Source organism: Mastomys coucha, unplaced genomic scaffold (assembly GCF_008632895.1).
Source record: "Mastomys coucha isolate ucsf_1 unplaced genomic scaffold, UCSF_Mcou_1 pScaffold15, whole genome shotgun sequence".
Taxonomy (NCBI): domain Eukaryota; kingdom Metazoa; phylum Chordata; class Mammalia; order Rodentia; family Muridae; genus Mastomys; species Mastomys coucha.
In genome coordinates, this window is record NW_022196897.1 from 56,651,687 (window position 1) to 56,661,973 (window position 10,287).

Here is a 10,287-nt window from a genome sequence, read left to right on the forward strand (position 1 = left end):
AGCTGTACAGATGGCCATGAGCCATCATGTGTGTGGATGCTGTTGATGCCCCCCCCCCTCGCTCCGGCATAATTTACTGCCGCTGTCTTCAGACACACCAGAAGAGGGCATCTGATCTCATTACAGATGGTTTGTGAGCCACCATGTGGTTGCTGGGATCCGAACTCAGGACCTTTGGAAGAGCAGTCAGTGCTCTTAACCAGCTGAGCCATCTATCCAGCCCAGATCTTCCAGTCTTAATCTTCTTGGATTCATAGCCACTATGCCACCACACCTTTAATCCCAGATGATCTTGAACTCATATAGATCTTTCTATCTTAATCCTCTGGGACTCATAGCCACTATATCCTGAGATCTCCATGCCAAGATTCAGGTCGGAAACTTGTATCTCTCAGCCTCCAGATTAGGGCCAGGTGAGCCTTCTAATTCTGGATTGTCGTTCATTGCAGATATAGTCAAGTTGGCAACCAGGAATAGCCACTACAGATATTTTCTGTTATCTTCATGTTCTCTGAAAATGTGTTTCTCTGCTCTATTTTTGGGAGAGAATTATCTTTTAGAAAAAAATCCAAACTTGGTACAAGTTCATAGGCATATGTACAGATTTCATGTATAGATTTTCCTGGAAACCTATCGTGTTAGCTTCTTTTTAAAAAAATATATATATAATTATAATTAACTAATTAAAGACAGGGTACTTTGTAGTTCTGGCTCTCCTGGAAGTCACAAAAGTCCTCCTGCCTTTGCCTCCTGATGCTGGGATTATCTTTTAAACTTACATTCATTGCTGTATTTACAGTTAACATTTTTGAAATCAGATGTGGTAGCACAGTCCTAGGACTTGAGATGTAAAGGCAGGAGGATCAGGATATAAAGGCAGGAGGATCAATGATAGCCATTGTCTCAAAAGAATTTTCTTATGTGTGGAGAGGATGTATGTGGCTGTTACTTTAAAAACTTTATTCTTTGCCTTTCCATGCTTGTTCTCATTTTATTTCATTCTGTGTAGGAGATCTTACTGTGTTCCTCATGCTATTCTGTAGCTCCTATACTGGAGTTATTGTACATGCTTGGGCACATAGAATTTTAATATTGGAACCCATCTTGGAGATGATTTGCTACCAGCTCTTTTGTGATTGAGATGTACCTTATACCTTTGACTCAGATTCAGTAAAACATTTTACAGTCTAAGAGGACTTTACATGATTAATAGTTGAGTGCAGTAATGGGCTAGTTTGATTACTAGTTAAGAAGACTTTTGTGCTTTCTATTCTCTGACTATATACCTTTTGGATTCCTTGTTGGCAAGCTATTGTCCAAAATTCCTATGCTTATTTATGAGAATAACATTTGATTAGATCACATTGCACTTTGAGTAAGGTGCTCGGGACTTGGGAAACAGACAGACAATCTCTGTGAGCTTGAGTCCAGGTTGGCTTACATAACGGGTTCCAGGACAGCTATGTTCCAGAGCTATATAGTGAGACTGTGTCTCCCCAGCCCTAAACATTCTCAGGGCTGGAGAGATGGCTCGGTGGTTAAGAGCACCAGTTGTTCTTCCAGAGGTTCTGAGTTCAATTCCCAGCATCCACATGGTGGCTCACAACCATCTGTAATGGGGTCTGATGCCCTGTTCTGGTGTGTCTGAAGGGAGCAATGGTGGTGTACTCATATGCATAAAATAAATAAATCTTTATTAAAAAACCCCTTATTTTCTCATTTGTTTATGTGTTATTCATGCTTTCTTTTAATTTATAAAAGCAACAATGAATGTTTATAATAGATTGTATTATAGCCTTTAAGGCAGAAAATGTTATCCCTTTAAGAAAAAAAGATGACTGAATTCTGTAGTACAGCTGCAGATTTTTGTGAATTTAAAATTTACTTTCCTTTCCTAAACAAATAAAATTGTTAGGAAACATGTGGATACATATTAAGATCATATCCAAATCTAAGAACAATGAATATAAATGAGTGAATATAAATGATATGTTCTTGGTTTTATTTCTTTAAAACGTACTAGCCTAAATGTAACAGTCACTTAATCATTTAAATTTCATGCTGAAAGTTGAGGGGAAGGAGTTACTTAGGAATGTTTGAGAAAATGATGCTGTTAGGAACTGCAGTAATGAGCCCGGGGTAGGGTGCAGGATTACAAGGCTTGTGGGGAGAAGTTAGGGAGTGGCACATGATTTGTATGGACTTCCCCCTTCTGTCTACCAAGTACTTATTTATTATCAATTAGGGTTTGTTCTAAGCTCTTTTTTTCCTTTTTTCTTTTCTTTTTTTTTTTAAATATGGAATGCTTCACTAATTTGTGTGTCATCCTTGCGCAGGGGCCATGCTAATCTTCTTTGTATCATTCCAATTTTAGTATATGTGCTGCCGAAGCAAGCACTGCTCTAAGCTCTAAACAGTATTTTGGTCAGAGTTTCAAGCTGTGCAATTCCTTATAATATATAGACAACCCCATTCCTTCTTATAAAAGGACTTGATGTTTCTTGAAATTTGCAAACATCTATGTATTAGTATAGTGTATGGGAAGGATGGAAGAAAAAAAAAAGACATTGTTAAGAATTGTAGTTATTGGCTAGAGACTGGCTGTCCTTCCAGAGGTCCTGAGTTCAATTCCCATCAACTACATGGTAGCTTACAACCATCTGTAATGAGATCTGATGCCCTCTTCTGGTGTGTTTGAAGAGAGAGACAGTGTACGAACATACATAAGTACATAAGTCTTAAAAATAATAAATAAAAAGAATTAAAGTTATACGAGTCTGTGAATATATACTGATAATATTTTGTAAGCTGTAGGAAAAACTATAAGGTAGGACCTCTTTCTGAAACTAGTATTATATTGTCATAATTTTATTTTTAATGACTACTCAGTTGCTCATCCTCTAATTTACTGTAAAGTAAAAGAGAGCTAAATTTCTACTGAGATTGTAACATTGCAAATTGCATTACTCCTTTTTCTCTTACTGAGAAAATAGGAAGTGGTAGATTGCTTGCATTAAAGGTGTATACACATGTAAATATATGTGTGTATATGGATTTCTTCCTTTCTTATTTTGGTGCTGGGAATGTAACCAGAGTCCTACATATACTGAGCATGTTTTCTGAACTATACCTCAGATTTGCAGGAATAGTGAGTTTGGATTTTAATGTATGTTGTGAATTCCTAGGTTAGTAAATCTTGTGTTTTTTCATTGTCACCTACTTTATATACAAAGTAGAGAATTTGTAAAATGCCTGTGTACAGTTTATAAGAGTTTCTGGGGGGGGGCATATGGGCATATATGGTGGTGTGCACCTGTACTACCAGCAGTGGAAGGTGGTGGTAGAAAGATTAGGAGTTCAAAGGCAACCTCAGCTACTATAGGGATTTTTGAAGCTATTCTAGGCCATGAAATCTTGCCTAAAAATCCCCATGACAAGCCCCCTTCCAAAACAAAATAGAACAAAGCCCTGCAGTGTGAGTATCCATGGATCATTGTCCTCTTTAGAAAATACCACAAAATAATTGTCTTACATCTTAATTCTAATTTAAAATGAACTTAAACTAATGTAGTTATAAAATCTGAAAGTAAATAAAAATTTCAGAAGATTTGAAGAACTTATGGAGGGGATGGAGAGATGGCTTAGGGGTTAAGAGTGCTTGCTGCTCCTCCAAAAGGCCAATTTGGTTCCTAGTACATACATCTTATGGCTCACAACCTCCTGTTACTCCAACTGTAGATGCTCTGAAACCAGGCCTCCTCAGCCCCAACCTCCCCAACGAGAGATACACATACCCATAAATAAAAAGTTACCAATCTTATATAGTAAGATTAGAAAAAGGTTAGAAAAGGTCATCCTTAACACTAGAGTAATAAGCTAAGTGAACTGAGTCAAAGGTTAGGATGGGACAGTGTGCCATTATGGGCTAAAACACACAGTAATTCTTTGGCTAGTATCAATTGTAAACATTTTTTTAAAATTCTGATTACCGCTGGGCCGTGGCGGTGAACACCTTTGATCCCAGCACTTGGGAGGCAGAGGCAGGCGGATTTCTGAGTTCGAGGCCAGCCTGGTCTACAGAGTGAGTTCCAGGACAGCCAGGGCTATACAGAGAAACCCTGTCTTGAAAAACAAAACAAAACAAAAGAAAAATCACTTTTCCTCTTAGAAGAATTTTTAATGATTTTTACGTAAGATAGTTTTTGTACTCTTGCTATTATTTTTTAAAAGATTTATTTATTTATTTTGTGTATATGAGTACATACTGTAGCTGTACAGATAGTTGTGAGCCTTCATCTGGTTGTTGGGAATTAACTTTTTCGGTAGACCAGGCTGGCCTTGAACTCAGAAGTCTGCCTGCCTCTGTCTCCCAAGTGCTGGGATTAGGCATGTGCCACCACTTCCTGGCTCTGGGTACCATTTTTAGGTACTACTAAAGTTATATACATATATATTTTAACTTGGTGCTTTAAAAATCATAAAGAAGGATTATATTTGCTTCAGTATTTGCTTGTATTTTCCATTTTAGTATTGTAAATAGTAGCAGTACATTCCTTCTTGATTAGACATTGTTATTTTTCCTTCCCTTTTTCTTAGTTTTCTCTTTTTTCTTTCTATTACAGGTTTTGCAGAAGACATCAGATTAAATCAAGTTCAAATATTCCCTGTGTCCCCAAAGACTTACTGATGATGTCTGAATTTGTTCTTCCAAGATTCATTTTTTGTCTTATTCAGTACTTAAGAGAAGGCTATAATGAACCAGGTATGTTTTAAATGATCAGGTCACAGAATTTTAGCATTAATGATAAAGAGAAAATTTAAAGATATCACTTAAAATTTTATATTTCTGACTGTGTGTATATGTGGATGTGGTCTGTATGTGTGTTTGTGCATGTGTATGTAGGTACCTAGGGAGGCCAGAGGTGTGAGATACCTGGACCTTGAATTACAGGCAGCTGCGAGCCTTCAGATGTGGGTGCTGAGACTTGAACTCAGATTTTCTGTAAGAGGAGTGCATGCTTCTAACCACTGAATCATCTCTCCAGCCCAAGATACCACTTGTTTTTAACATAAAACATTAAAGATAGCATACAAAATTATGTGCTTCACGATGCTGTCCTTTTTATATAAATATTTCCCAATTGCCTTTTTTAAAAAAACATTTATTTTTATTTATATGATTACACTGCAGCTGTCTTTAGACACACACCAGAAGAGGGTGTCGGATCCCATTACAGATGGCTGTGAGCCATCATGTGGTTGCTGGAAATTGAACTCAGAACCCCTGGAAGAGCGGTTAGTGCTCTTATCCACTGAGCTATCTGTCCAGCCTCATGGTGTTGTTTTTATACATTACATCTATTCTAATTTATGCCCTTTCTGCACTACATTCTGCTGGGTAGTGTGCTCCTTTGTTTAACATTTTTAAAGTAGTGAGTATGAAGTACAGAAAAATAAATGATGTAGATAACTTTATAGATGCCTTGCAGGAAGCATAGTTTGGTGCTTTTGCCTCTAAATAAAGAGTGATTTGCAGTTATATTATGAATGGGCAAAATTAAGTAGTTGAGAAATGTTTGAATTTAATGGATTTTTAGATAGTAAATTGCTTTTGTTTTCCTCCCCCAGATATTTTATGTAACAACTTAAAAAGGAGGAAAACCACTCAACTTACAGTTATTCTTTTAAGATTTTGATTTAGGCACATAATAGAGTTCATTGTGGGTTGTTATGAATTAGGGATGGTAGTAGTATGGAACACATTTGTTAACTTTTTATAATGTCTTCTGTCTTTCTAATGATAGTGACATTTTTATCCAATGGTATCAGCTATTATTATATTATTTTTTACATGTTTTAAATGATTTAACCTATAAATCTTAGATTCAATTTGAAATCAGAATGAGGCATACATTTTTAGCTTCGATTCGTACTCTTTTTTTTTTTTTTTTGGTTTTTCGAGACAGGGTTTCTCTGTGTAGCCCCGGCTGTCCTGGAACTCACTCTGTAGACCAGGCTGGCCTCGAACTCAGAAATCCGCCTGCCTTTGCCTCCCAAGTGCTGGGACTAAAGGCGTGCGCCACCACTGCCCGGCCGATTTGCACTCTTAAATTGTGAAGGAGATAATTAGATTTTTAAATTTTTTTACTTTTTGGGACAGGACCTTGTTTAGTATTCCTGGTTAGCTTGAAACTCGCTGTGTAGACCTAGCTGGCCTCAAATTTGTGGTGCTTCTCTTGCCTCTGCATCCTGAGTGCTAGGATTATAACTCTATATCACCACAGCCATCCTGTAATATCTTTACATTCCTAAAATTCTCTTTATTGTGAGCAAGACATTTTACTCTCTTAATTGTGCTTTTTTTAAAAGGCTTATTTATTTATTATATGTAAGTACACTATAGCTGTCTTCAGATGCACAGGAAGAGAGAAGAGGGCATCAGATCTCATTACAGAAGGTTGTGAGCCACCATGTGGTTGCTGGAATTTGAACTCGGGACCTTCAGAAGAGCAGGCAGTGTTCTTAACCCCTGAGCCATCTCTCCAGCCCCTTTTAATTGTGTTTTAAGCAACAGTTTAGAATCCTTTGTTAAGTACTTCTCTCAGAATATGCATCTTAAAATAAAAAAATGTATTACTTTGATTTAATCCCAAACTACTGACTGTTTGGAATGAAGAATAGTTGTTTTCTGCATTATTTTCATGAACTTGCTAAACATTTTGGAAATTTGCATTTTGTATTACAGGCATTCTACTTTTTAAAAGTATTAAAACATTTTTTTTGTGAGAATCTTAATGTTTACAATTAGTTCAGTTAAAGAATATTTTACACAAATATGTGTCAATTTTTTCTTAGTAATATTTAATAGTTAAAAAGCGACATGAGTCCAGTGTGTAACTGTGATAGTTGTATGCTACTCCTACCTGGTTTGATTGTTAATTACTTATTGGGTCTCACTGTGTAGTTCTGGCTGTCCTGGAAAACTATGTAGACCAAGCTGAGCTTGAATTTGTTGAAATTGCCTGCCTCTGCCTCTGGAGTGCTAGGTCTAAAGGCATGTGCCACCACACCTAGCTTTTGTTGTTGTTTTGTTTGTTTGTTTTTCTATTTTTTTTAAAATATGAAAATATGAAGAAGCTAGTAGAAGCTTTTTTGTCTAAGGATGAATGTCATGAATGCACATTTATTAATTTTTCTTTCTTGGCTCATTAATTTCTCACTTGGGCAAACAAACAAAAAAAAAGGGAAAAAAAAACCTAAACAAACAAAACTCCAAAATTGTTTGTGAGCTCATTATAAATTTGAGGTCATGGAAGATTAGAAATTTTGTGGATTCATAGTTGCTTTGGTTTTTTTTCTCATTTTATCTTAAAATGTCTAGCCTATTATTATTAGATGTCATCATAGCTCTTGGAAAGTCACTGGGGAGAAGGTACACACGTATAGCTCCCAGTACTTGCTTTCAACTGAGAAAGTAAAGTTTGGTGCTGAGTAAATGTCCCATGTGGAGTGCACAGACCTTCCCTTAGTTCCACAGACATATTCTTTTAGCTAATTGTTACTAAACTCTAAAGTTTTGTTTATTTACATCTTTCTCAACCTTGTGGGAGGAGGTTGAACGGTTCTTTCACAGGGGTCATGTATCAGATATTCTGCATATCAGATATTTACATTATGATTCATAACAGCTAAATTACAGTTATGAAGTAGCAACAAAATAATTTTATGGTTGGGTGTGGAGAGCGGTGAAGCTGGAGAGACATGGCAAGATGGCGCCTACTTCCACTGTCAACTCCTAGTAAACAACTGTTTACGCATGTGCGTAGAGAACTGTTTGCGTATGTGCATAGAGTGAAAAGTCATGGCCCATTCTGGGGCGTTACGTAGGGTAATGAGCGAACAGCCAATCATGGGCAGACACGCCACGCTGTGGTATATATAAACAGTGCAGATTATTGGCTCGACCCTTTTTTCCCTATGGATGGAGACAATAAACGTTGCTACAGAAGGAACCTAGTGTCCGCGTGTCTTCTTGCTGGCGAGACGACTGCGCAGGCTACAGTTGGGGGTCACCACAACATGAGGAGCTGTATTAAAGGGCTGCAGTGTTAGGAAGGCTGAACCACTGCCCTAGGGTCTTTAGGACATCTTTTTAAAGGACAAAACCACAAGGCTTTTCCTTTCATCTTTAATATTTTTCTCATTTACTGGCCAAAGAGGTTTTTTTAAATCTCTACTTCGATTTCTCTTTGAATGTGCACCCCCACAGCACTCTTGTTGAGAGGTCCGAGGACCCTTGTGTGTTTCTTGGCACTGAAGCCAGCTTTAGAGACAAGCATTCTCTACAATGATATCTTGCCAGCTCCACAAGTTTAGATTCGCACTATGTCATTAATTAGTACTGACTTAATACTGACTTTTTTGGCTGTAAAATATCTTTGAAACTACTAAAATTTTGAAACAATAAAATGTTCTGAACAAAATATTTTAAGTTCATCTTAGTTATATAAATACATGTTTATATATGTGTATATATATATAATACATATGTATATATAAATATATTTTCTTTCTTTAGCTGCTGATGTACCATCAGAAAAAGATCTGAACAAGGTCCTTCAGCTTTTGGAGCCTCAAATTTCCTTTCTAGAAGACTTGACTAAAATGGGAGGAGCAATGAGGTCTGTTCTGACTCAGGTGTTAACAAACCAACAGAACTACAAAGACCTGACTGCTGGTAAGTAAGATGTTAGGACACACTCACAGTTTACTTACTCATACTCTTTCTTGGGAGGCAGAGGCAGGCGGACGTCTGAGTTCCAGGCCAGCCTGGTCTACAGAGTGAGTTCCAGGACAGCCAGGGCTATGCAGAGAAACCCTGTCTTGAAAACCAAAAACCAAAAACCAAAACACAAAAAAAATAGCACCTTTTAGAATTTAGTATTTTTCATAGAATTCTAAACCTTAAAATTATTAAGAAAACTTCTTATAGATGAGAAAACTGAACTTCAGCAAACTTATTCAACTGATTTCTGTTGCAGTATCTGGCCTCTTCATTCTTCGGTGTGATGATACTTGTGAGAGGTCAGCTCAGCGTGCTGTTCACTGGCAAAGTGCTTTTACCTGCTGAGCCATCTCACAGACCAGAACACCTGATTTGTTGGAGTTGCAGGGTGGGGTAAGGGTGGAGTTATACTAGTACTTCACTGAAAAGGAAGGATATATTTAGATTAAAACCTTAGAGAGTTGTGAGCTTCAGGGGCCTGGAATTGGTTGATGACATGTCAGCTTCCAGATAGGTATTCTAGTGTTTGACATAAATACCGTACAATAGGGCAAGATGAGGCAACAGTTTGAAACTCTAGCAGAGCAGGTAGTACACACTCTTAGGACAAGGAGTATTATGAGATATGTCTCATGATTGCTCTGGAAGACTTCCTGACTGTACACATTGGCCTTGAGGCTAATCATGGTGGTTCTGCTGAGTTAAACAAATCATCATATTGGTCCACTGAAGCTGGAGGAAACTGAAGAATTTGGAGCAGAATACAGAATAGGAAAGAATGATTGGTAGATTTTTTGAGAATCAGTGAGTATCCAGTATGAGACTACCTAAGATTATTGAAATTTTTTCTTTTTAGATATTTTATATGTGTGTCTTGCCTGCTTGTATGTATGTGCATCACATGTATTTATGCTGCCTGTGGAGGTCATAAAGGACATAGAGGGCATCAGATTCCCTGAAACTAGAGTTACAGATCAACTGTGACTTGATGTGTCGGTGCTGGGAGTTGAACCTGGGTCTTCTGTTAGAACAGGTGCTCTTCACTGCTGAACCATCTCTCAGTACTTCTTAAGATTTGTTAGGGATTGTCTATTATAGGTTAAAAATAGTATAGTTACCTGTAGGAAAGCAGTGTTAGATTTTAGTTTAGCCATGTGAAAGAGACCTTCTATTTCTGTAAGCATCTGACTCTGAGATTCCAGAAGACTAGACCTTGAGTAAGTAAGGTCAGCTCTAGGTTAGTCTTAAGAAAACTTAAGATCGGGGCTGGAGAGATGGCTCAGTGGTTAAGAGCACTGACTGCTCTTCCAGAGGTCCTGAGTTCAATTCCCAGCAACCACATGGTGGCTCACAACCATCTGTAATGAGATCAGATGCCCTTTTCTGGTGTGTCTGAAGCAGTGCACTCAGATACATAAAATAAATAAATTTTTTTGAAACAAAGTTTCTCTGTATAGCTCTGGAACTCACTCTGTAGACCAGGCTGGCCTCCAACTCAGAAA

At 37.5% G+C, this 10,287-nt stretch overlaps 1 protein-coding gene and 1 non-coding gene across 2 annotated transcripts in view; one reads left to right on the forward strand and one right to left on the reverse strand.

Annotated features, from left to right (window-relative positions):
- The window catches only part of Ubr3 (ubiquitin protein ligase E3 component n-recognin 3), a 140,578-nt gene that overhangs the window by 10,763 nt on the left and 119,528 nt on the right, over nucleotides 1-10,287 (forward strand). The window contains exons 2-3 of the mRNA XM_031370552.1: nucleotides 4,623-4,762; nucleotides 8,579-8,737. Of these exons, the coding sequence (XP_031226412.1) occupies nucleotides 4,623-4,762; nucleotides 8,579-8,737 (299 nt within the window). The remainder of the gene's footprint in view (nucleotides 1-4,622; nucleotides 4,763-8,578; nucleotides 8,738-10,287) is intronic.
- Nucleotides 2,292-2,398, reverse strand: LOC116092632. The gene has a single exon (XR_004119376.1). It is a non-coding gene; the product is annotated as a U6 spliceosomal RNA (small nuclear RNA).